Source organism: Phaethon aethereus (assembly GCF_964289735.1).
Source record: "Phaethon aethereus genome assembly, chromosome: 12".
NCBI lineage: Eukaryota > Metazoa > Chordata > Aves > Phaethontiformes > Phaethontidae > Phaethon > Phaethon aethereus.
The window spans coordinates 23,521,116-23,547,918 of record NC_138588.1 but is presented as its reverse complement, the minus strand read 5'-3'; the positions used below and the strand labels follow the sequence as shown (position 1 = coordinate 23,547,918).

General features: G+C 51.6%; 1 protein-coding gene across 1 annotated transcript; it reads left to right on the top strand.

The window, feature by feature from the left end:
* LOC309409210 (mucosa-associated lymphoid tissue lymphoma translocation protein 1-like) lies at positions 1–26,803 on the top strand (the record flags this gene model as incomplete). The annotated part of the gene is made up of 14 exons (XM_082005327.1): positions 1–6; positions 958–1,287; positions 1,593–1,746; positions 2,405–2,583; positions 4,159–4,255; positions 6,355–6,381; positions 7,171–7,374; positions 12,940–13,117; positions 16,741–16,815; positions 17,424–17,551; positions 17,802–17,933; positions 18,078–18,229; positions 24,826–24,951; positions 26,447–26,803. 14 exons carry the CDS (start codon positions 1–3, stop codon positions 26,801–26,803), a joined length of 2,145 nt encoding a protein of 714 aa, XP_081861453.1.

Sequence of the window (26,803 nt, the reverse complement as noted above, 5' to 3'; positions counted from 1 at the left end):
ATGCCGGTGGGGATTTCTCGGAGGAAGCAGCCCGGCAGGCTTCCACCCGCCTGGCGGAGCAGGGGCTGCGGAGCTGTGGCTCCACCATGAGCCTTGGGGCTGCGGCCCCCGGGAGAGAGGTGAGGGCAGCCGTGGGGAGCGGGGTGCGAGGGCGGCGGGCAGGGCGGCTGTGGGGAGGGGGTGAGAGTGGCTGGGGGCGTGACAGCAAGGGTGGTCGTGGGGACAGGGGCAAGGCCACCCGTGGGGAGGACGCCGACGGGGACGGGGGTGAGGCCATCTGTGGGGCTGGGGTGAGGACACCGGTGGGGATGTGGCAGAAGATGGCTGTGGGGTTGGGGGCGAGGTCACCTGTGGGGAGGCGCGAGGACACCCTTGGGGAAGGGGGTGAGGACCCTCGTGGGCAGGGGAGGTGCGGGCAGCCTCGGTACCCGAGCGAGAGGCGCCTCCCGCGGCGTGGCCGCCGGCGCGGGCCGGTCCGGCCGGTGCGAGGGGCAGCCCCGCCGCCGCTCGGCGCCGCCCCGCGCGGTTCCGCTGAGGGAGCGGGGCGGGCCCCGGCACGGAAGTGCGGGGCCGACGGGGCCTTCCCCGGGCGGCGGGGCCGGCGGCAGGTGAGTGCGCGGTCGCGGCCGCGGCCCGGCGCGGGGGGAGCCCGCCGAGGCCCCGGCCCGGCGAGCCGGAGCCCGGAGCCCGGCCTAAGCCCGCCCCGGAGGCCGCCACGCCCGCCGGCCGCTGCGCCGGGCCAGCGGCCCCGCCGGACGGGCCCGAGCCGCCCCCCCGAGCTCCGGGCGCTGCCGTCCCGCCCGCTGCAGGTGCTGCTGCTTCCCCGGGAGAGGAGCCGCCGCAGGTCTGGCCGGCGGCCGCCGAGGAGCCGCGGGCGAAGCGATGCAGGAAGGTGAGCGGCCCCCGGGAGTCAGTGGGCAGCTCGGCCTGGGCCGTTCCCCTTGCCCTGCCGCGTAGAAGGGGCCGGCGCCCGTGCGCTTGGGCCCCAAGAGACCACCCAAAAAAGCCCCGCGGCATCCCCTGGGCACGGGAGGCCGAGCATCTCTGTTTTTTCCAAATCTCTCTTCCTCTCGGGGTGGGAGCCGGGGTGCCTGGCCACCGGCTGGGAGCAAAGCCCTGGGTTGCGCCTGTCGGGTTGTTTCCACCTCCGCGTCCCGTTTCTCCACAGCCATTGTGATCACTGAGCAGCCGGTCTCCGTCTCTGTCCCTGTGGGATACTCCGTCACCCTGCGGTGCAGAGCCGAGGGACGCACGTCGCTGCAGTACCAGTGGTTTTGTCAGCACCAGGTAACAGTGGGAGCAGAGGTGGCCCTGCGTATGGCACCGGGCTGGGTCCCCACCCGCAGCAGTGGTCTGCGGGCAGGCCTGGTGGGAACCAGGAGGCTAGGAGGAGAGTGGGATAGGATGTGTGTGCATGCCGAGGTCTTCTGCAGTGCAATGGAGGAGCTCCTTCTCCTGAATCCCTGCGGCTGGAGGAGGGGATGAAACCAGGGATTTCCACTTTTCCTGCTCTTACAAGGGGCCTGCTGGTGCCTTCTGCTACCAGCAACAAGGGTGGGACTCACCACCCACCGCCTGTGTTTTCCCTTCAGTCTGTCTGCTGCCAGATTCCTGGTGCCACCAAGCAAGACTTGCCCATCACTGCCCAGCAGACCCAACTCTACACCTGCAGAATCAATGACCTGTACAGAAATGCCATCTTCTCTGACTGGGTGAAGGTGGAGGTTCATCAGTGTGTTGCCAGAGGTATGAGCATGTCTTGTAGCTTTTCTGTACTTTATGCTTTTCGCACCCTTGCGACAGTGATCCTGTGCAGTTCCTGGGGCAGTGTGTCCTCCCAGCTCGAAAATCACAATACAGAAAGATTGCTCCAGCAACATGAGCCTGCGGGTCTAAGCCAGACCTCTGCGTCCATCCTCTGGATGGTTCAGATCCTGTCATGGCCCCAGTAACCCCGGCTGTATGTACCTGCTCCTCCTGCTGATCACTCACCATGGGTTTCCCAGAGTTTTACTGGGTGTTTGCCTCATTGTGTTGGGCATGGGGACTGGAAGAGGCAATGTGGCTATTTCAAAGCTGAATGTGTGGGTGTGGTTGACCTCAGCATGTTGACTGTGCCCTTGGCAGGAAAGAGCAAGCATCAGGTTTGGGAAGCCAGAGGCAGGGCTTTGGTGTGTCATTTACTATCATGGCTGTTGCTCTCAAGGATTCCCTGCTCCTAAAGCAGGAAGGTGCAGTGATGATGCTGCAACCACAGCCATCCTGTGGGACGCTATCTCTTGGTGCGGGTGGAAAAAGCTCACTTTTCTGGCAGTACGCACAGGATCTTATACAGGGGGGAAAAAATGACTGTTGTTTTCTGTTCTTGTGGAGGGGGGACCAATTCTGTGTTGCTGCCTTGCAGGACTGCCCCCTCGGCTCTGGCGAGGAGAACCAGTCATCGTCCTCAACCCCACCGAGCAGAGGGTGGAGGTGGGGAAGCCGCTACAGCTGCAGTGTGCTGCCATGGGCGTCCCAGCCCCCAGCTACCAGTGGTACCGGAATGGGAACCTGCTGGAACACCAAAAGAAAAAAAAACTCTGGGTAATGTTGCCTTGGGATAGCTCAGAAACGTTGGCTGCTGAGGTGGGTGATGGCAGAAGCTTGTTGCTGGATGGTGGGCGTGGGAGAGCCTCAGAAGCCTTGGAACGACTGCTGAAAATGGTGTTATTGTCATCCTGGACATGACAGGTGTCAGTCCTTAAGCCTGGCTCGTATCTGCCTGTCAAGGCTTGGGCATGCTTTGATCTGTGTGATCAAGTGAATGCCAACAGAAAGCAGTCTCTCCTTGCCTGTCCTCTCCAGCCCTTGAGAAGCAGCCTCATGCTCAGCTGTCTTTCCCTGCCCTGTTGCAGAGTTGTAGGAAAGCACTCCACGTATCACCCCTGTTGCTTTGATAGCTGACTGAAGGATTCCGGGTGAAGAGGGAATACGTTTTATGGACTTCTTTCAAAGCTGTGGCTGTTTCGCTAAGAAGTAACCAATTCGTAGATGCATCAAGGGCTCTCGGCACCTCTCTCGTGCCTTTTTGCAGCAGCGGCACAAGAACAGCTATTGTATGTCTGCGCAGGGGACTGCAGAGTGATGGAGCTGCGGGAGTGCTGTCTGCTTGCAGGAGAGCTAGAAAGAAAAATGGTTAGTCCCAACAGAAGAGAGTCAGGGAGACAGCAAAAGGTCTGGGTTTATTCTGGGTCACTAGCTGAATGTAAGTCAGTGCTGTCTTGAAGCAAGAAAGGCAAATTTCCTTCTGGGGCATCATGTGAAGGGTAAGGAAGACAAAAGATCCAATCTCTTCTCAGCAGTGGTAGATGATATTATAGGGGACAGTGGCCTCAGGCTGCACTTTTCACAGGAGAGCTAGGTCTGGAGATTAGGAAGAGGTTCTTCATTTGGAGGTGGGTGGTGCTGGAACCAGAAAGGCAGCAAGATCTCTGTCCTTGGAGATTTTCAGTACTCAACTAGCACAATTTCACACCCTGGATACACTGGATATGATGATCTCAGCAGAGCTGAGCATGCCCTGCCGAGTGGCTGGTGCAGATGTCCATCAGACCATTATAAATAGGATTTCTTGATGATGGCCAACCTGACCCAGTGGTGGCTTTAGTTCCCCTCTGAGCAGGAGCCTGGGCTGGAGAACCACAGAAGTCCTCACCAGCCAGTACTGCTCTGATTCTTGTCCCGTGTCAAAAGAGATGGGTAAGAGTTGAAAACTTTCCAAAAGAGAGCAATAGGCGTTATCAGAAATCTAGAAAATGTCACCTAAGAGGAAAAACAGGCAACCTTCTGATGTTGGCCACGCACCGTCCTCCCAGTGTGGGTCCTGGGGCAGAGTATGGCTATGATGCAGGGTTTCAAGACTGCTGGAGAAAGAAGAGAAGGCATTTGGGCAGAGGATTCTTGCGCTCTAGAAGCAGCAGACCATAGCGTGTGGCCTTACTGACCTTCTTGGAAAGACAAAAGTCATGCGAAAGCTTTGTGAGGCAAGAAATTGAGGTCTCAGCAAACAGCAAGAAAAAAGACTTTTTATTCCAGGAACACGGGTGCCTTTGGCAGATACTGTCAGGGGGCCTCAAACATTCACTGTAAATAATGTGATTTAACTTTTGATCTGTCTAGATCACCCACGCAAAGGTCAGTGACTCTGGCACGTACCTCTGCTGTGCCTTCAATAGCCACGGAGAGCACTGGACCAGCGCTGTGGATATTCACATAGGTAAGCGGAGCCAACCCATGTCTGCTTTGCTGCAAATCACCTGCTAGCGTGAAAAGTAATTAGAGGGCAGAAATGAATTTAGTGCTTTTGCCTGGAAGCACCAGGAGCCCAGTGCTGGCATGTTACCCTGCAGCTTGGTGCAGGGGAAGCTGGGGCCTGGGGCGTGGGATTAGGAGAAGTAGGATGCACGGCTCTGACACTTACATGTTCCCCCGGCTTGGACAGATCTTGCACGCTTTTATTAACAAAAAAGAAAGGCTGCCGGTTTTAAATACCGCTTCTGCAGGGAGCCGAAGGTAAGAGACTTCAGAGTAGAGAAGCAGCGTGGGGCTCTGCAGGGAAGCTGGAGTGTCCTGGCAGCCCTGTGGTGGCTGTCACGGGAACAGCCTGCAGAGCACAATTTCACACCCTGGATATACCGGATATGATGATCTCAGCAGAGCTGAGCAAGCCCTGCTGAGTGGCTAGTGCAGATGTCCATCAGACCGTGATAAATAGGATTCCTTGATGATGGCGTTCAGAGGTAGCGAGGGAAGCGGTGTCTGTAAAAGAATAAACCCCAAAACCCGGTGATCTGCTGTACTGTGGCATGGGATGCTGCTGGGTCCTGCAGTCTCTCAGAAACCTGCCACGTTAGGGCAGGTTGAGCACTCTCAGATGCTTGCTGTGGTTTTCTTGCCCTGCCAAGAAGCTGGTTTAATAGCTCCTCGGCCAAATCGCAGCAGGCTGCTATGCTAAAACTCATTTACAGCCTTGCTGAGATGAAGCGATGTGCTTAGATGCATAGAGCTGGAGAGGATGGTCTTTATTTTGGGAAGGTTCAGGCCCTTTGGGCTGGCAGCCCAGGCCTGATGCTGTGTGAGCTGACAAATCCCAGGGAGAAGATGGGTCCCCAGAGCCTTGGGCATGCTCCACCTTCAGTGTGACGCCGCTTTGGCCCTCTGCCTTTGCTCTGCTGTGAGACGGGAATAGCACAGGCTAGCTTTACTGGCTCTTTACTCCATCTAGAGATTTTTCTATGCCATAAGCTTTTCATCTCTCCTTTTAGGCTGGCTTTAAAATTGCTCGAGTACGAATTGGTCCTATATAGGCAGAGAGCACTCTCCCTGCCTCCAGGCAGTTGGCAAAACAGCATCCAGGGAGGACGGGCAGCAAGAAAGGGGCAACAGGTTGGGTTCAAAATGTTACAGCTGGGTAGCTTTAACATGCAGCAGGCAGCTCTGTCAGAGGCAGAAAATGATGAACAGGCTTGTGATGGCATCCCTGGTGCGTTAGCAGCACTGGTTCAGGTGCTAAAGCTCTTCCAGACACATGAGATTTATGCAATTAAAAATATTCCCTTAATTTATTCTTTTAGAGCCTGTAGTGTTTTAGGATTTTCTCCTGGGCTGGATTTGTTTTTAATTTTTAATTTAAATAGGAAAAGCTGGAGCTGTTAGGGTAATGATGATTTTAAGAGGGTGGGAGTACTTGGGCAGGGGAGCTTGTGGAGCTTGGAAAAGCGAGTCACATTTGGGATGGCTTTTCTGAGCCAGAACTGCTAAAAGGCAAGGAAAGGCAAAGCAGGATGGTGAAAGGCTCTGGGAATATTACCACAGTCAAAAGCAAACAGGCAGCTTCCTCTGCATTGACCACTCATAAGGAGAAGCTCTCTGTATTGAAGCTTATGTTGACCTTGAGTCATTGTGTTTCTTTGCTTTTGCCACAGTGAGGGAGTGGGCAAGTCATCTCAGGAAGTGCGGTAGCCCAGGCAAGCCTGGTACAAGTAGTGCGGACCTGCCAATGGATACAAGCTCCTCCATGCTGGCCCTCCTTCCCCTGGCTTGCCCCTTCTCCAAGCTTTGCTTCCCAGCTGGTCATTATTTCATAAATGAAGCAGTATTTCATAAATCCTACTAAAATCACCGGACCAATGTCTTTTAAGATTAGCAATCAGGCTATGAAGAACTTGCCTGAGGAGTGTTGCTTGTGTGGATGTTCTGCAGCGTTTGATCCAGCTTTGCATTGCTGGGGGATGTTGGAGCAGGTTTTGGACCTGTGATGGGAGCTGGCACTGGGGTGCTGGGCACAAGCTTATCATTTCCCTCTTTCTTTTCCAGGTACGTGTCACCCTGAAAAGTTTTTTGGTGAGTACTGTGATCTTTTCTTTCTGAGCAATTATTCACTTAATTAAAAGCCAGGGTGGATGGGATGACAGGGCATAGGAGCGCTTTTCCTGCAGAGACCGCTTCAAGCCTTTATGCCCACATTGCCGTGGGCTCTGTGCTTTTGGGATCAGAGCTGCAGGGCACAGGATGAGTCCCGTCCCCTGCCAAGCCCTGATCAGGCTCAGCAAGTGGAGTAAGATTATTCCTAATGAGTAACCCAGTCTTGACCTCCATGCCAGCCAAATGAGTTTAAAAGTGTTGTTCACATGACATCTTTTACCTTTCTTGAAATACCTTCTCAGAGGAGGGCAAAGCTCCTTCCTCCCACCACTGCTGAGTGCCTGGTTTTTCCTACAGTAGAAGGTAGGGATAAAATGAAAGCAGGAGCTCAGGGTTTCTCTCCTTCAGCCCCATGGGGGAAAGGATCTCCTAGCCTGGCTCAGTGCATCCCCCTGCCAGGCACCACTGGCACGCAAGACCTGCAGTCACGGTAGGGCAGGTGCTGAATAACCTCAGTAGCGCAGATCCTCCTGCACTCCTGGGATTTTGCTTGTCAAGTGAAAACTTTTCAAGTCTTTTCTTTCAAAATGATGGTTGGTGTATTTTGTCAAAGTGTTCAGAAAGCCAAGCTCTTTCTGGAGGGCACTCCAGGCTTGTAGCAGCGTGGGGTCTATCCTTCCTGCCTAGTTGTAAGAACTCCAACAGAGGGAGGTGAGACCTTGCCTCCTGCTGCGAGTTTACAGCTTTGTCACTTGGTGTTTCTTTTAGCTACAGGCAAGATAGCGCTTTTAGTGGGCAACAATCACTACCAGCATCATCCCAACCTCATGGCTCCTGTCACGGATGTGTTTGAGCTGAGTCTTCTTCTGGAGCAGCTGGGATTCCAGGTTGTCTCCCTTCTGGATCTGAACAAGGCTGAGATGGTGACAGCGGTCAGTCGGTTCCTGCAGCTCCTGGGGAAGGGAGTCTATGGTAAGGCAAAGCCAGCCCAGCTACCTGCCAGCGCTGAGCAGGCAGCAGCCAACGTGTGGGTAGCAGCGGTTGATGCCAGGGAGGCATCTGGGAGGGAGAGATTTGGCAATTTCTGAACAGCTGTTGAATTAAAAGAGAAGAAATTGAACTTTCCTTTGGGTGGGGCAAGGGAGACCAGCAGCACAGTATGTGGTGGTGCCAGGCTTGGCAGAAGCCCCTAGATAAATGCTGTTCAGTTTTGGCCAGGTTACAGGCAGGCAAAGTAGGTGTTGCTCCGTCACGTGGCTCACCTCCCAACTCCAACAGCATGGTCTTATGCTGAGGTTTTGGACAGCCAGTGCTTCTGATGGCAAATGGGAGAAGGTGTTTTGATTTTTGCTTTACATGGCAAAATTGAGGAGATTGACTGTCAATTTTCCCCACCACTTTCCTTTGTGAGGAGGGGTGCTCCTTTTGAGCTGTGACTGCTACAGCTGGCCACGATTTCCTTGTTTCTCTTTCCTGATGGTCTAATTTGGGCCTCCAACAGCCTTTTTGCAGAAGAGCATTCCCATCTGCAGATGGCTTGGAGGTTGGGCTTTGAGCTTATTGCATGCTGTCCTCATCAGGAAGTGTTCCTCAAACACAAAACCAACCAGCAGATCTTAAAGCAGATGTTCAGATTTGGCGGTGGAAGTAGCTTCTTTGGGGTTTCTGAGGTTCTCCCAGCCTGACAGATACCCTGAAAACACCTTGCAGATGTGGCTTTTTTTGCTTCCAAACCTCAGCGTGAGGCTTATCTTCTCCACCCTCCCAGCTGTGTGGCATACCAGGGCACTCAGACAGTGAAAGTCAGCATGGGCCAATTCCAGCCCGGCGCTCAGCAATTGTGCAGGTTGTGCAATACGTAGGACACAGTCACAAGTGAAATTCTGCAAAGCCACCTTGTTCCGGGAAGCGCTGACTCACTCGGGGAGGCTGAGCTCGTGGGGAAGGGCAGTACACGGTTGTCGCCACTCCAGCCGAGCGTGTCATCTGATGACAGCATATTCCTATGACTTCACTTGTGGCTTCCTTTTGTGGGTGCTCTCTGAAATCCCCTTGCATCTCAGGCTTTACCTCCTCTCCCAGGCCAGAGTCATCCCTTGGGGGCTGCTAATGCTTTTCCCACGGCGCTGACGTTCTTACCCTCTATCTGTGGCACGTGAGGACCAAATGGCATTTTATCCATGGCGCTTCCCTTGTTTTCATAAGCATTGGAGAGAAAAAAAGATTTGGAAACGGCAAACCTTTCATGCTGTCATGCCTTATTTAAACTTCTAATGCTTTTCTGCATTCGTGGCCACTGATCCTTCCTGGCAAAATTGATTTTGTGCACTGGCAGGGAAAACATTAACAGCTGAGTTACTGAACCTTGATAAGCCTCAAGTGTTTGCTAGGCATAGCCTGCTCCGTATGGTGGTTTTCTTTACAGCTTTCTAAGCTGAGTGATCTGCTATTATTTGGAGGCAGTGAACCCCAGCGCAAGGCTGGTCCAGCACCATGATTGAGTTCAGGACTCTTGCCGTAATTGGTGGCATCCAGACTTAATGGTGGGGCGTTGGGTCAGTCTGCTTGCTGATTGCCCCAGGGTTTCTCCATTTGAAGTGTGGTGCCTCTTGCTGTGATGCATCTTCCAGCATTTCTTCAGCTGTTTTCCTTACATAAAATTAAAAAGAACCAGGTGAAGTACAAATCATTGAAATTAACTTGTCTTGTTAATAAAAAGGCACATTTAGAAGAAGATAACAACTCCTCCTAAACCACATGTATCAATTTTTCAAGGCACTAGCTCCAGGATAAATATCTAGAACTGACTGAGAGGTTTAGGATTCACATAACTCATATGCATGGGTAGACAGTGGTGAGACAGCAGCTCCAGGAACAACCTAGGCAGCCTGTTAAAACTACAAAAACCCCAGGAGTGCCTGTGATAGACGGTCCTGTACATCCATGTGTGTGTCGGGCATGCACCTGTACAGAGGCATCCAGTGCTTCTGCCTGCTTTTTCTTCCTCAAAGAACCTGGAGGTGCCATCTCCAGTGTAACAACCACCACAGCTGAAGTCAGGAGAGCTTTGCATAGACATACGGACTGAAGCAGGGAGCTACGAGTAGAGGGCTGACTGGTGGACAACTGTCACTGCACTCAAGTGAGAGGCCCTGGTCTAAAACAGACGCATCTGTCGGCATGCTTGGGAAACGGGGCCGGCTGTTTTCTGAAGTTTAACTCCAGCGGCAGAGGTGCTGGGGCATTCAGGCATCTTTCTGCTGGTGCAGAAGAGAGGACATAGCCATGTGGGTTAGTGTTTGAGCACGGTGCTTGTTATTGCTTCTAGAGTTTTATTTAGCTTCAGGATGCTGACAAGAGCTGAAGAAGATGTCTGACCTCCTAGACCTCTTTCTTATTGCAGGCCTGTCTGGATGGCTGGCCCTCCCTTGCGTGTCCTTACTGACCTGTCTCTGATTTACACTCCTTACAGGGGTTGGTGGGAAGGGACACTGAAGTCATCAACTCAAGGTCAGGGTTGGTTGTGGCTCTTCCTTATCAGGTCTCAAAAACTTCCAGGCATGGAGCCCCCCATTTACCCACCTTCCCATCCCAGGCTGCACCACTCTCCAGGGAGGTCTTTCCTTCTGTGAAACATGACCCTCCATGGGTTGGTGCTCGTTGCCCCATGTTGTATGGTCCACACTGATGAGGAAAGCTGGGCTTTGTTGCCTCTCTTACTGCTCCTCCAGGAACTGCAGGCTGGTGTTACACTTTCATCTGCCTCCATGTCCCCAGCCCAGCTCCCTCCCCCTCTCCTCCCAGGCCCTGGGCCCCAACATCTTGGTGGGCTCTGCTGGCCTTTTTCTAGCTTCAACACCTTCCATTTAAACTGAGATCCCTGAAACTGGACACAGGATCTAAGTGGGGTCTACCTGGGGCCAGGGAGAGTGGTGACAGCTTCCCTGACGATCCTGCATCTTCTACCATAGCTCTATCCCCTGTCAATGCTGGCTCATCTTCAGCATGGTATCTGTTGTGACCCTTATCTCCAAGATTGCTGCTCAACCAGTACTCAGCCCCAGCCAAAATGCTGCCTGGGTTTATCTGCCCAAGTGCAGGACTTTGTCCTTCTTATTATTGAACCTTCTCTGACATTTCTCAAGCCCAGAGCAAAAACTGGCTTCGTTTTCAGGCACAGGAATATTGTATGGCTGCATGTTCAAGGTGATCCAAAGGCTTCTCTAATTCACCGTATGGAGGTGTTGGCTCATCTGGCTGCTTTTCCTCCAGATCTCCTCTTAGAAAAGCCGCAGAAGATTTTTGAAGGACCTAAACATCCCCTGAGTGGTCTAATTATGCAACCCTCAGGCAAACAAAGAATCCCCCCGGATGTTATTTTGAGCATCCTAAAAAGTCCCAAGTTAAAAAAAATAATGTCAGAAATGCAACGAGAGCAGAAAGTTGCAAGTCAAATACTAGGAATATGCTGTCATGCCTTAATTAAGCCGTACGCTGACATTTCCTGTATTATAAGCAGTGCCTGGAGCTTCCTCTTTTTAATTTGGTACTTGGAAGCTTGTCTCTGATCAGCAGTTTTGACTCATGAGATGTGGGAAGAGCATTGAAATGTTAACTCAGAATAAGCCCTTTCCTTCTCTAGGCAAATTGTTGACTTTCCTGTTCAGAAAGAGAGATGAAGTCCAGGAGAAGTTTGCAAAGTTGCTAAGCTGATGTGAAACTCGTGTCTTTTTTGATTTGAATGCAGGTCTTTGTGGAGAGCACTTGGCGGTGCAATCAGGGTGCACAACAAGACCTCAAAAGTTAAAAGATTTCACGATTGAATGATTCTTTGTGGGCTTTTCTGTAGATTTCAGTTTTTTCCAAGTGTCAGTGACACTGCCTGGTAATGGATGTCATCAACTCCGTTTCAGGTACAGGAGGAGAGGCAGAGGGATGAAAGCCATCAGTGCTCGTTGACTTGAAGGGCCAAACCTGAAGTGCCTGCATCTGATTTTTCCAGAAGGCTTCCTGTTTATACTCTTTTATAGTCTCAGGGGAGGTTTTTGTGACATTGCTTTGCAAGTTCTGAAAGTTTAAAACTTCTGCAAATCAGAGCCCACTGTCTCTGGCTGGCGATCCACAAGAAGAGGAACCCAAACCTTGTGGGCACCTGTGAAAACAGCCATTTGAGTAACTTTCCATTGTCCCCTGAGAATAGAAACCAAAGGTGACTTCAGGCATTTTTTACTATGAGATCATGCTTTCCATCCTCCATATGATGAGGTCATGCTTTCAGCCCTTCAGCTCCTGCCCTGTTCACTGCAACCCTTGCAGCATCAGAGATCAAAGCGCATGTCCTGCGAACTACAGGGGCAGGAACAGTGGAGGGAAAATAGAGGAGAGGTTACTCAATGAAGCGTGGGCTTTGGCAGCGAATCTGACTGAAGGGTTTCTCCTGCTTTTGTCTCGTAGCGACTTGTTCCCATTTCTGACCTCTCATTCTTCACTGTCCTTCAGTTGCGGTAGTGCAACTGTTGGTGTCACTTCACAGAGCTGTTTTTAACCCATTTCAGTTCCCTGAGTTGGCTTGTCCCAGCATCCCCCAAGCAGTTGCATCAGTGATGGGAAGTGGCAGCCAGCCACTGTGCAGCTTCTTTTTGGGAAGCTACAGCCCATGTGGGGATCCCTGTGCAGAAGGAGAGCCCTTCGCCAAACACAGGGGTTGGAGAGAAGCACCAGCTTGGGCCATGCTGAGCTCCTCAGTGCTGGCTTTCCAAGCTGGCAGTCCCTGTGTCGCCATCTCTTGTGAAGGCAGAAACCATTACTAAGTTTCACGTGCTTAAACACGAGTAAAACTTGAAACCAAAATTCATGTTGGGTGTTGGACTTCCCACAAACACCTGGATGAGTCTGACTCCTCTCCCGCCTTACAGGGCTGGTACCTGGTTAGAGGTTGTTGAAGCACATGGTCCACGTGTTCTCGACATCTGGAGAACTCCTCTCTGTCTCTATCTCATTTTTCACCAGCTTACATGTGTGTAAATACAGGCAGATCTTTGAAAGCTGGAGAGTGTTTCACATCCCCTAATCCATTGCTACTATCTTCTCCAAAACTAGGAAGCTGAGGACCTTCTTATTTAAAAGGCTGTTAATGTATTTTTCATGGTAAAATACTCTGTTGTCATATTCTTGCAAAGAGCTGATGATTAGCCAAAACTTTGTACCAAGGTGGTATTCAGTCTGGCAGATGCTGAGCTTGGGTGTTGTAGCACAGATGGTTGTGGAAATGTGTAAACCCGGTGACTCTGGGGTCTCCTGACAAATGGCGCTGGAAAACACAAGTACAGGAAAGCCTCTTGGGGCTGTTTCCAACTCTGCTGAAATGAATGGACTGGAAAAAAGTCAAAATTGTGAGGTCAGTGTAGCTTGTAGCTCCAGTTTCATAGGTGCTACTGGCCTAGGTCTGCCTTGCACCAGTATCCCTTCAGGAGGTGGGACGTGGCTGTGGGGAGCTGGTTCGCATCATGACTCGTCCTCTCCTCTCCCTGTTCCCAGCTATATTCTACTATGCTGGACACGGGTACGAACATTCAGGGAGGAACTACATGGTCCCCGTTGATGCTCCACAACCCTACGCCCCTGAGAACTGCATCAGCGTGCAGAGGATCCTCCAGAAGATGCAGCAGCAGCAGACGGCCCTGAACCTCATCCTGCTGGACACCTGCCGGAAATGGTAGGGTGCTCTTCCCCGCTCCTCACCTGGGATGGGCAGAGCGTGGCATTTCAAGGGGTCGGGGGAAACAGCTGGGAGCCTCAGCCCCTGCTTCAGCAGTGGGCTTCTACACAACCACGTGGGGTGTCCCCGTGGATTGCTGGGGCCATGTCCCCTGTTGTGCTGCTGATCCCAGGTCTGTGTCAGGGCCATAAAATCAGCAAGGCTTTCGGGTCTTGCAGGATGTTCTGGGAAGACCAGTCAGTCATGTATTAGGTGCAGAGAGCATCAGATGCTGCCGGAGATCTGCTGGAGGGAAGGGGCTGGAGACCCTCCCTTGATTTTTTTGGAGTGAAAAAGCCTGGCAAATACAGGCAAGTTGCCTAAAGCCTGCAGAGGGATGGTTCTGCCCTGGCAAATTGTTGGTTGAAGCTCAGCATAGGGTTTGTCTTTTTGTGTGTGACTCTCTGCACTGAACCACCCGACCTGGCAGGCTGTAGCAGCATCTTGCTGACCTCATGCTTTCATGGTACATGTTGCCCACATGCTCAGGCTGGAGACTGTTTAGTTCACCTCTCTTTCTCTGGCTGTGTTTTTGTTAACATCTCAGTGAGAAGAGTGCAACATGATGGGGAAATTATTTTAAGCCATGCTACTTGGTTTTTACTGGCCTTAAATGCTTCTGAAGTGGTCATGTCGTGAAGTGGGACTGAGGCTGCTGCCAGGGTCAGAGATCAGCTTTTTCCCTCTGTCTATGGAAAGCCCATCATCCTCCCTTGGCCTGCAGATTGCTATCCTGCAACTTATAGGCTGCAGAAAATTACTACTTGCCCATTTTCAGCAGAGGCAGGTAGACTGTTCCCGTAGAAGCTGTCATTAGTTCATTTATTTCAGTCTCCTGAGGCAGATTTACAGGTCAGTAAAGACCTGGAGGGCAAATGCAGAAAAGTCTCCCTTTTCCTCCTGTGGTTCCTGCACTAAGAACCAGAAAGACGACAGAGATTTTGATACCACTTCCCTGAAAGAGCTGCCAGCCCCTGGAAAGATGTTAAATCTTTGATGATGCTTTTTAGCTGCAGAGGTGGGAATGCTCACTTTGAATAACTTACAAGCGGGCTGTGCCAGGACTTACCCTGCTGCCGCAGCTCTGAGTTGTCAGTGTCGCTGGAGTTTGATGTCTCTTGATACTTGCCCTGAATGCCCCATAGCGAAGCATCCCCTTTCTCCCTTCTTGCTCGCTGCTGCTGCTGAGAGCAGAGGGTGTCGCTTTGCTGCACTGTCAAGTGTCCCCGTGGCACATGTGGCAGCACCTTGCTGCTCTCCCCAGCACAATACCAGGCAGGGGACAGCTTGCAGCCGAGCAGGAGCACCTGGGTCTCGTGGATACACCAATGGAGCTGGGCTAGTGTGCCTCCGGGCTGCTGGTAGCTCATCTGAGGGCAGTGTGTGGTGGGGAGGCAGCGTGGCGACCTGGAGGCTTGCACAGGGATCGCTAACGCAAACGGCGACAATCCATGAAATAGCTTTTTAGCTGACATCTCTGTTCTTGGTGTTGCCAGCAGTTTCCATGCTCAGTGGAGACTTAACGGTGCTTTGGGAAAAGGATATGGTGTGAGGTCTGCTGTGACATTTAGGCATGGTTGTGCAGCTGTTTTTCTCTCTTCTCCCCCAAACCTCACACTTCTTCCTTCCCTTTCCCACAGCAAACACAGCACGTAGTGCAATGGGTGTTATCTCTGGGTTTGTGGGGGATTGCTGTAGAAGCTCTCTCCTGAGCTCGTTTGTTTTTGTTTTTTGTGGGGTTTTTTTTGTGGGTTTTTTTTGTTGTTGTTTTTTGTTTTGTTTTTTTTTTTTGAAAAGTCACCATTTCAGCTCAGCAAAGTGTCTGGATTTCATAGTTGTGTGTGTTTACACCACTCCGTAAAACAAGGCTCCTGGGTCCTCCTTTCCCAACACCCTTTTGGATGGACTGATGCTGCAAGTCTGTTGACAGTTCACTCAGCCATGCATGAACCGCAAGGAGCTGTGTGTGTGCTAAGAGGGATCTCACCCGGAGTATCTCTTCGCCCCATATGTCAGCATCAGAAATGCAAAGGCGATGAGAAACACATCCCCCTTTGCCAAGTGGTAGCAGATGTTCAGCTTCGGCAGAGGAGGAACCAGGAACATGGAGCCTGTGTGTAGCCTCGTACATTTATGTGCTGATTTTGGGTGGATGCGATTGCCTCTTCCAGGAATTCCCTGATTTATGAGGGTTTCTAGCATGTGCCACTTAGGACAGGCGGAGGGTACCATCTCCTATCTGGGATGCAGATAGAAACAGATCGCATGAGATGTGCTGTGTAACTGTGACTTTTTTTGGGTCTGGAGCAGGAGGGAGGCTGTCAGGCCTCTCCCTGCGTGTGGCCGTGGTCTGGAAATGTCCCTGCTGAAGCTTGTCTTCTGCTGGGGCAGGGGATCACAGCCAGCGTTTCCAGTGCGGGCACTAGCTGGTCTTGCCAGAGCTGTGGATTTCTGCTGGTGCCATCACAAAAGGTTTGCATCAACTTGTGTCTGCACAACTTTGGGTAGGTGTCCCCAGCATGGGGACAACAGGACCTGGAATCCCAGATTTATGCATTTATTTAGGAGCAGCTGAGGAGCAGATAAATCTCTGCTCAATATTCATATTTAGAAGCATATCTCCTTTTCCACATTTTCTCTTCTGATCATCTTTAGAAAACTTACACAAGCTAGGTGGATAGTGCCATTAAAGATCTCCAGACTGCACCACCAGCAGTAGGTAATGTGCGGGCTGCTGGTGATACAGCTGCCCCTTCTGCTCTCCTTAGCGTGCCAGCTTCAGCCCCAGCAAACTGTGCTGGAATTGAGTAACGCCGAATAATGCTGCCTCTGTGTCTGGCTGTTACCCTGTGCGATTGGGAGTGGCTCCAAGTCACTGGAGGCAGCTGGTCCCCACGCGGTGCTGTCTGGCTGCAATTAGATGGGCAAGGCTTGGTCAGTAAGTGCAACCATGGTATTTTTTTTGGTGAAAACCAGTACTATCACCCCAGATCTACCTGATCTTGGAAACAGCAGGGTCTGTCCTGGGGGTATGTCCTGATCCCATCTCAAAGTGAGATCTGGATGTGTATCAGCCGTAGCATGCTTTGGTGTCCTGGGGCAGGAGGTGTGTGCATGGTCTGGAAGGGAGCTGTGGGACACTCCAGACCCCTGGGACAGGTGGTTGAGCCATAGCCATGCAATGTGCACACCATCAAGTCCTTTAGGGACAGTCGTCTCTTGGGCCACAGTGAACCCATATATGCTGCCTGGATTTGTGACAAATCAGCCTCAGAAGGTAGGTAGCATGGTTGTACCCACAGCTCCGGGCTCCCTTGCAGGGCTGGGAGCAGCTCACCAGCACAGATAGGTCAAAGCTGGCCCTATCTGCTCATTTTCCCATGGTTTGGGTTCTTTGTAGGACTCCTAGCTTTAGCCTCTGCTGCTGCCCATGTAACACAGGTGGTTATATTTGACACGAGGGTTGATCTTACTGCCATCCATAGGAGAGGGATTTGGTGGAGCACACAGGCTCTGTCTCCTCCAGACACACATTGGCAGATGCCCTTGACACTGATTTGTACCTTTGTCTCCTCTTTCAGGTACAACCCGGAGTGTGCCCTCTCCCAGGTACAGCCGCTGGAGCCCTGGGGCAATACAGTTTATGGCTACGCCACGTAAGCGCACTTTGCCACCCCCACACTGTGACACAGAACTGAATGCTGGCACGGCTTTATCTCCTCGCATCGCATCATGCGTGGTGGCTTTGGAGGCTTGGGAGAGCTTTGCTTATGTTTCCTCTGGCTCTCACCCTCCATCTGTAGTATTTCCTATTCAGACACTTCTTTTCTTCCTCCTGACATTGCTAGTGGCAGCCTGTGCCAGTTACAAGTTATGCGTGAAGGTGGCATCAGCTCCTCTAATCTGTCCTTCCATGCCTGAGCCTGATTCCCAAGGCACGTGTGCCACAAGCATTTCACCTGAAGCCTCCTGAGATGACAATGAGTGTTGCTTACTGCTCCAGTGCCTGTTCTGCTGGCTTTTCTACTGCTGTCACCCACCTGAGCTGCCAAAAGAGGCTGTGCTCTTCTCTCCTATCCCTCTCCACTGCTTTCTCCATGCTGTTCCCACCCTCTCCTGGGCCAGAACCAAGCACGTTGTGCCATTGTGTGAGGAGCTAACTCGGACTCAGCCAACAGAGTCTGGATGGAGTCAGCAAGCCCTGAGTCACCTCCAGGGCTTTGTTCTGTCGCAGAAAGGTGAGGACAAGTCCTTGCTCTTGCAGGAGTGAAGATGCAGAAGCCTATGAGTTGCAGGATGGGGAGTTCAGCTCTGGGATCTTCATGAAATATCTGAAGAAACATATTCTGCAGGAGAAGAAGGTTACACATATGCTGGAAGATGTGTTAGAAGGTAAGGGATGAGCTAGAAACCACTTGCTTCAGTAGCAGGGGTGAGAAGAGATATCACCAGAAACCAAGTGGCTCCACGCCACCCCATCCCAGCCAGCCACCCATCCCTAAAACCCAAATTGCAGGTCGTGTCCTGTGCAAGCTTTTAGTAGCCTGGTAGCAGTACTGAGATGTTCATGTGTGGTCTGAAAGGCAGGGCGATAAATAAGGAACCTGGGGTGACCCTTGTGCCTCCAAAATCTCTTTCCCAGACATCGGCCGGGATCCCTTGGTCACTGGGAAGCAGGTGATGGAGATCAAACACACTCTGAAGGAAGCCCGGTCCCTGACGGACCCAATCTGTCCCTTGGGAGCAGCTGCTGAGTGGTGGGGACGCAACCATGGTGAGCCATGCAAGGCACGGGGAGCGCTACCAGGTGGGGGGAGGAAAGGGCTGGGCGTCCCCGTGCCCCTCATGGACACTGGTCTGCGGGGAGGTGTTGGTGGGACCCTCCGAGGAGCTGACCCTTTTTGGCTTTTCCTTCCAGAGCCAGTGAGCAAAATGGTGACCTTCCCCTGCGGGGCACGCGTGGAGCTCTGCTTCCACCGGCTCTTCTCCAACGTGATGTACGTGTGTGCCAAGCTGCAGCCCCCCCCGGCCCATGTCTCTGATGTCCGTCTCCTGCTCCACCAGTCCACTGTGAGTCCTCTGGCAGAGATGCTGATCCCCTTCCCCTCAACTCCAGCTGGGATTCTTTCCCCGGGGCAGAGGAGGGTTATGGTGAGCCCAAGGGCTCCCAAGGGCTGGGAAAGGCCATTTTCCCATGTGGAAAAGGATCTCCTTCTTTGCTACCTTTGATGCAAATAATCCTCTCTGCAAACACCCCTTTGAGTGCTCCTTCCACGTATCGGTGCCCCACACACTGCCTGCCTTGCTCCTAATGCATTGCAAAAACAGATTTGATGTCGGTTTTGATGCCTTTAACCTCCTCGGACCTCTTTCTGGCCTGCCTGATTAAATTATTGCATTTAATCCGATTGAGATGAAGACCCTTTCTGTTTTCTGTGTTTGGAAGCAGATCTGGCTCTTTGAATGATGCCTTCTTAGCCTGCTGTCCTAATATGTCTTCATGCAAAGATATATCCTCCTGTATTTGCTTCTGGTTGAGCCGTACCAGCTTCCTTGCACCCTTTCTCACACCTCTCCTAACAAACCACATGCCCAGCGTGGTCTTTTCTGGTGGTCTCCATGCCACCTCTAAGGATTTAATTTGCTGCTCCTTTTTGCTAACCATCTTCCTCATTTTCTGTAGTCCTTTTGCTGAAGCGTAGTGTGACTGTGGTGGATTTTTTGGCCCTTGTTGCTCGTGGAGGGATGCTGCCCCTAAGTACGTTGTGGTCACTTGATGCAGAGTGGTGCGTCCAGCGGGAGGTTTGGAGCCTGATCCTGCCCATTACCAAGCCGGAGCATCGTTTCCCCTCGTGAGCTCCTTAACCACGCATGAAAATCGTGTGTGTGTCTGCATGTGTTTGTGTGAATCATCAGCGTTTCTGGGGAAAGGGGGACGCAGCTGCTTGCTCCTGCGTCTGGAGCTGGTTCAAGAGGGATTGGGGACACCAAAAAGGGACCCCAGTAGAGCCAGGGCGATAGAATCCCCATCCCTATCCTGCTCCACAGCCATGCTAGCTCACACTGACCTCCAGTGGCATCTGCTGACGCGGCAGCACATCCTCCAGCCGGATTGCAATTCATCTGCCCCACGTTAGACAGCCGCAGCGAGGCCACCCACTCTCACCTGTGGGACCACAGAGAGATGCACGGGTGTCTGCAGGAGGGCACCTGGCTCCTTTCAGGACCTGGGAAATCTGGCTGCGTCCTCACCGTGCCAACTCTCCTCAGGGATGCTGAGGCAAGCTGAGGGACTGTCTGAGCCACACTTGCATTGCTGAGATGCAGGAGGTGGAGGCTGAAGGCCAACAAAAACAGTCTCGATGTGAGGTGCATGGGGAATGAATGCAGGGAGCCGTTTGGTTGAGGAAATGTTAGTTTTCCTACCATTTGCCACATTCTGCTTATCAAAGTGACCTAAGCAGAGAGCCTGGGCTTGCTGTAGGGCTTGCCAGAGATAACTATGATGGGATTTTCTAGCATTGATCCATTTTCTTTACTTGTCCAGTGGTAGTGTTCTCTCCCATCCTGTGTCTTGCCTGGCTTGCATTTTTACTTGACAAGCACTGTCTTCAGAGAGGCAGCTCTAGGACGTATGTAGAAAGAAATGATGCTGAGACCTAAGACATTCCCATTTTTTTGCTCTATACTGTTTAAATGCGTACTTTTTAAAAACTTTTACATTGGATCTCCTTGTTTTCAAGTCACTTGATCTGGAGCTGTTTGACTTAATGGCCTCTCCAGTCACACTTTCCCCAAATTATTTAGAAAATCTGAAACTCTGGGCCAGACAAAACTCTGGCCTTGCCAATTACTGGGCATCATCTTCATTAAAAAATGCATTCCACCATGGGGAAACGTTTATAAATTATGAATGTGCTAAAAAAATTAATTTAGAAAATCCTTTTTTCCATTTCCTGACTCCTACACAGCCAGAAATGATAAAGGAGAGTAAGGGAAGGAAATACTTGCCTGCATGCACTGTAATTAGATTGGGGAAGTCATTGTCACAGGAGGCTATCGAGACTGGGAGTTTAGCAGAGTGCAGGTACTTGGATAATGAGCTGCTGTCAGCTGAGGGGCTTTGAATCTCAGGAGTCAGTGCTTTAACTGATCCCTTGAGATTAGGTTGCTCCTCGCCCAGGTGAATGTCCTGAAGGTCACTAGGCTGGAGAGCTTTGTTCCTGTGGGACACAGAGCTGGGGAGATGAGAGGTCCAGGAGAGCTGGTGGATTTTCAAGGATCCTGATGAAAAGGGAGTCAAGCAAAGGTGGCAGGAGGCCTGCATGAGTGTCCTGGGGACTCCTAACTGAGCTTACACATGAAAAGGAGGTGTGCAAGAGATGGAAGCAAGGGGAGGTGATGTAGGAGGACTACAGAGATGTGGTTCAAGCACGTAGGCACGGGGTTAGGAAGGCCAAAGCCCATCTGGAACTGAATCTGGTGGCAACAGGAAGGGCTTCTACAAGTACATCAGCAGCAAAGTGAAGGCAAGAGGAAGTATGGGCCCACTGCTAAATGGGGCAGGGTCCCTGGTGACACAGGGCATTGAAAAGGCCGAGGTACTCTCCCTTCTTCACTTCTGTCTTTTCTGGTCAGACCAGCCTTCAGGACTCCCAGACCCCTGAGACCAGGGGGAAGGTCTGGAGCAAGGAAGAATTGCACCTGGTGGAGGAGGACCAGGTCAGGGGAGTTGTCAGCAAGCTGTGGGAGGTGATCTATTGCCTCTACTCAGCACTGGTGAGGCCACGTCTGGAGAGCCGTGTCTAGTTCTGGCCTCTTCAGTACAAGGGAGACATGGAAATACTTGAGACAGCCCAGTGAAGGGCCACGAAGATGATGAAGGGGCTGAAGCATCTCTCCTGTGAGGAAAGGCTGAAAGAGCTGGGACTGTTCAGCCTGGAGAAGAGAAGGCTCAGGCAGATCTCATCAATGTATATAAATACCTGCAGGGAGAGTGCAAAGAGGAAGGAGCCAGGCTCTTCTCAGTGGTGCCCAGAGCCAGGACCAGAGGCAGTGGGCACAAACTGAAACACAGGAAGCTCTTTTTAAAACTAAAACTTTCCTACTCTGCGGGTGATTGAATATGTTGTTTCTTTTGGAAAAACACGGCTGTGGGATTGTTTTTTATTTTTGCTAATGACTGCAGTGATGTGCCATAGCATGCACTTATTAAATACCCAGATGCCGTAACACTGGGCATCTCTGCAAGGTGTTGAAAGGCAGGGATAGATTTTAGAACAATTTGGATAAATTGAAGATGAAATCTGAGGCCAAGGCTGTTACGCAGCAGATGGAAGTTCCTGCCTGTGGGCAGGAATAAGCAGTAGCGTGGGCATGGGGTGGGAAATGAATGGGGTCAAAAGTCCACAACAGCTAGTGCAACAAAAGCAGGACAGAAAACTGTGCCAAGATTGTAAACAAGAGCTCCAAGATTTATGTGAGATCCTCTCTGGCTCTCCTTGCTGAAGCTCGAGCACTGGGTCCAGTGTTGGGTCCATGCTTCATGGATGTGCCAGATAAAGCACATCCAAAGTAATAAAAGGAAGGAGCAAGAGAATTGTGGTTTAGGCAAGAAAAGCAAATATTGGTGGATGGGGGCCTTCAAATATATAAAAAGTTGTTTCCAACATGGAAGGAAGTAATGATCTGAATTGCAGTAAGGCAGGTCCAGAGTGGACATGACATTTCCATGTAAAAAGAATACCTGTCTGGGAGGGGTTTTGCCTAAGGGTGTTGCAGGATCACCACCCATGTGTATCCCTTGGAGCATGTGGTCATGCATCCATCAGGCATGACATGTGTCACCAAATCTGTGTTGTTTGGGCCACATGATGCCTTTGGTCCCTTCTCCTGTAGGGTCCATATCCCGGGGATGAGCGTCCTAGCCTCAGGAATAGGACACAGGCTCAACCTTGCTTGCAGAAGCAGGTCAGCAGCACATGGCTGGCTGTTGAATCCATTTAATGGATGCAGTCATTTAATCAGTTAATCCCTCGGGCTGCTGGGAGATCTTCCCTGCGGGGATGCTGAAGGGACTTTGGTCATTTCCCCACAGTGCTTGAGCATTCGCTCCTTCACGTTGGGATGGTCACAGGTCTGTGCCAGAGAGAAACGGCACATCTATTTTGGATGTCCAATGCTTGGGACTGGCTTCATCTCACTCTGGGAGGCTGTGTGGTTCACCCCACCCAAACTTCCTGATGCTGCGCGGCTTGTCATGAGCTGTGGTTTAACTTGGGATGGGATATTGTTATATTTGTGCTAGTCATGTCTGTAGTGCACCGGTTATTTCTTAGGCTGGAAAAAAGGGTGGCCCAACCTCAAGGGGCTCAAAATTGCAGAGCAATAAACAGGCTTTTGGGAGAAGAGTCCAGTGCATTAGCAGAGAGCTGAGCATCCCTGCCCTGCTAGCATAAACCCAACTGCGATGTTAATCGCTGAAGATTCACAGTGTCTGCAAGGGCTGCTAGCACAATTGCAGCAGCAGGTACTTAGAGGTCATCTGATCCAGAGCACATCTGGATGGAGTCTGCCTGCAAGGAGTCAAAAGGGAATGTGGCCCAACCTCAGCTCTGAGGGGCTGATGGATCCCGGGAGGAGCCACTCCTGGAGAGGTCGCAGGAGTGGGGATGCACTGGAGAAGGCAGGACTGCAGAATGCAAGAGACATGTGCGGAAACAGCAATGAGGCAGCTACGGAGAAGGTTTGTAGGAGAGTGCTATGGCATCATCAGATATGGGGAGGAGAGGGGACTAGTGGTGGGGTGACTATGAGGACTTCTGGCCATGGACCATTTTCCTCCTAGTGATTAGGGCATCGTATGGGTATTACAAGTCTAGCAGGGTTCAAAAATAACTTTGACACCTTCATTTGAGTTCATAAAGGCTATTGAAAGCACAGACACCACGTTTGACTTGGAAAGTCACTGATTTTCCCATTGCAGGAGGCTGTCAGAAAAGGCTTACCCTGGGCAGGGCTGGCGGCACCCGTGTCCTGTCCTTCCTTAAGCATGGGCTGGAGGATGGAGCTGGCTGGACACAGTAGGGCCACTCCACTGATTTTTGCAGTCCTGCCGAAGTCCTGTGTTAGTGGCATCCAGGCTGATCTGCTTTGTGTCTCTCTCTTGGTCTTCAGGTTTAGTTTAATCTGGTTGCTGGGCTCAGCATAGCAGTGACGGCATCAGGACAGCTGGGAGCAGGTACCTGATGCACTGAGCCAGGGCAGGAGAGGGCAGTGTTCATTTGCAGAAGGTGCTCTGCGTTGCAGCCTGTCTCCTGTTTCGGGCACAGTTCAGGCTGGTGGAAGGAACCAGGAGGCTCCCTGAGCAGGAGAGCTCTCCATCCTCCTGCGAGCTGTGTCCTCCCCTTGTTGGCACACCCGTCTCCCTTTCTGCCAGCTCCATTCACTGCCCCGATCTTCCCTAAGCTCCTTCCGTATTATCTTTCCAGTAATGAGTTGCCAAGTGGGGAAGTGAGATTTGGCTTTGCTTTGTACAGAGATAAATGGTACTTTTTCAGCCTGCCTCCAGCAGACCTGCTGGATCAGCAATGGTGTTTACTGCTGTTCTGCCAGCCTTGCAAGGAGCGGTGACCCTGATGCCTGCAGATCCCAGCCAGCATTTGGGATCCAACATTTTTGTGTCTACCCCCGATATTCTCCTGGCCAGAAACAAATTGCTTTGGCCACTTGTAGGCAGCAGTTCAGGGAAGGTCTGTAAAGGCTAGCAAGAGCTCCCAGGGCTTCTCTAACCTCTGCTTCCCTGCAATGTCCTAACAGCCTCCTTCATCACTCAGTGCAACTTCTCCTGCCAACAGCAAGAAAGTTTTGCAAGAGTTGGACCCTTCTTATGTGCTACTGGCTTTATGTGTGGCCACAGTGAGCCCACCTGGGCTGCTCAGCTCCATAGCCAAAGCCAAGCCAGCACATTCTAGCATTGGCCAAGGCAGGTGAGCAGGATCAGGCTGTAGTAGTTGCCGGAGCCAGATGGCAGAGGGAAGTGTCTTTGCATGGAAAGGACTTGTGGACTGGGCTGTCACCCATCCTAGAGGGCTCAAATCCAAAGCAAGATGCTGTTTTGTAAGGTACCTATTCCCTTGTCTCTTCTTGTGCTATTGGCAGCTCCAAGATAAGACTGTTACTGAAGAGGCTGTCATAGAGATGGGGCTGTTTTGGATAAGTTTGGGTTATTGAGAAATAATTGACAGTTCTGTAGATGGTGGGGGGCACAACTCAGAGCTTCCTCCAGCTATGCCCTCGGAAAACTTGCTCCCTCCTTGACATATTGCTTATGGGTGGTTGTGATACCAGCTGTTGCTGCTATCTACACTGCTGGAAATCCCATTATACCACAGTTTTCCCAGTAGACACCCTCAGGGGATGTTTAGCTAGGTCTTCCCATTGATATGCACAAAGTGGGTGTGTAAAATCTCTGTGTTTTGGTTGTCTGCACGCTGTAGTACTTCCATTAGGCTACGTGGCGTTTCCACCAGCCAAAGTGTCAAGGGCACAGGCCAGCCCCAGGCATTGCTGTGTGCAGAGAAGCAGCATGTTTCATGGGCAGTTGTGCCCCCATGCCCAGGCTGATGTTGAAATTTTCTTGTGTTTCTTCTTTTTTCCTGACCCAGAAGATGGATGATGTGGCTGTCCTGAAAGAGAGCTGCCTGGACCAAATGGAGTCTTTGCTCGCCTCTGTGTACAAGCGGGAGGAGCTGGACTGCGTCTTCCAGCTCTGTGGACTACAGAAAATTCAGGTAGAGAGCTGCCAGGTGCAAATCTCCACAGTTCTCCCGCAGCCTCACGTAACTGATACTCCCCATTCCCACTGGCTCGAGCTGGATGTGCCCCTCTGTGTGTCTTGTGACTCCATGCAGATGGTGCCTGGGATGCCTGTGTCAGTGTAACATCCAGATTGATGTTAGAAAAGCTTGTTGATCTTCAAAGAACAAAATCAATCCTCTTTCTCTTGGTTGGCTCTGTCCTTCCACGCTGCCAGGCCAAGGAGCCTGTGTTAGCCTAGGGGAGATGAGATTAGCCCAAATATTTCAGGTGAAGGATGTCTCACTGGGCTGGCCAGGATCTCGAGCAGGAGGAGGGTTTAGCCCCTGCCATCAGGCTGACACTACCAAGCCTGATCTGAGCTATGCCTCTTTGGCATACTTCAAAAGACTCTGGAACTATTTTTAAATGAGAGTGCCAGAATTGCTAGTCCCCTGGCTTGTCTCTTCCAGCAGATTCTCTCACCCCAAATAGCAGTGTGTACCTTGTTTCTCATTTGACTTTTTTAATTCCGCCCTCCCCAAAACCCAGCCAGTGGATCTTGACAGCTGCTTATCTGCTCTGCTCCACGCAGGCTCACACCGAACGTTGCTCTCGAGCTGCTGCCTGGATCTGCTTACAATGAGCTCCGTTTGCAGAGTGCATGACGTGCCTCGGCATATGGCAGCTCTTTCAGTCCTTGATTGTTCCTGGAGCTCTTTTCTGAACTTTTCCCAAGCATTCAGTATTGCTTTTGAGTACAGGTGTGAGATCTGGACCCTGCATTGCCTGCCAAAATCTTCTTGCTCCGCTATACATTTGTACATTTCTACTTTGTACAGCCAGACGTCTCAGGTACAGCTCCATGCTAGGGGTTCACATTCAGGGGATTTAGCTGCCATGAATATGGTTATTTTCTGACTTCTTCACCGTCTTTTATAAAAATCTAAAATAGTGCTAGGCTGTGAATAGATCCCTGTGGAGGGCTACTGTTTAAAACTGTTGGCTTTTACTGTGCGATGTGTATTTTATTTAAGTGGTTCATATCCCTCCCCTTGCATGCTTCCCTCTCGCGTGTGCAGCAGCCCTGTGCCGTGGCCAGGACGGATGTCGTGCCGTTCCTCTCATGGGTGCAGCTTGCCTGGGTGCAGTCCCTTTCCCCTCCTGCTCCCCTCTGCCAGCATCCTGGGGGTGATGCTCTCGGTGACAGTGCCCTGACTGGGCTGATGAGGTCTCAAGTGAGGTGGCCTGAGTTCAGGAGAAGTCCTGAAGTCCAGAAACTATGGCTGAGACCCACAAATGTCATGAGCGTATGCAACAGCTCGTTTTCTCTGGCAGTAGCATTGCTCCATCACGCCACAGCATGGGGCTGTGAGCCTGCAGGAGAGCCAGCCAAGGCTGTCATTTTTGTTGACAGTGGCAACAGTGAAAAGTCTCTGCTTCAAGTCTTGGTCTCCGATTCACTTTGCATCCTTTGCTCTTCCCTTCCAGACGGACGTGGTCCTGCAGCTGGATTTGCATTACACCCAGCTGAGCACAAAGCAGAGGACTTGTGAAAGCCTGCAAACAACCCTCCAGAAATCTCTGCTAGGGCAGTTTTTCAGCCAGAAGAATTACTCCCAGCCAAACTACCAGAGAACTCCTGCCTGTGCCGGCAGCGTGTGCCACTGGGATGCGTCGGCACTGAGCATGGACCCAAAGGGGCAAACATCTCTGAGGACAGGCTCTGGCCACAGCTTGCCCAGCAGCAACCCCTCCAACTCCAGCAGCGAGCCGGAGGAGAATGACGAGAGCGACCTGAGTGAGCTCTGCTCGGCACTGCTCCGGGCTGGCCCAGGGCAGGACTAA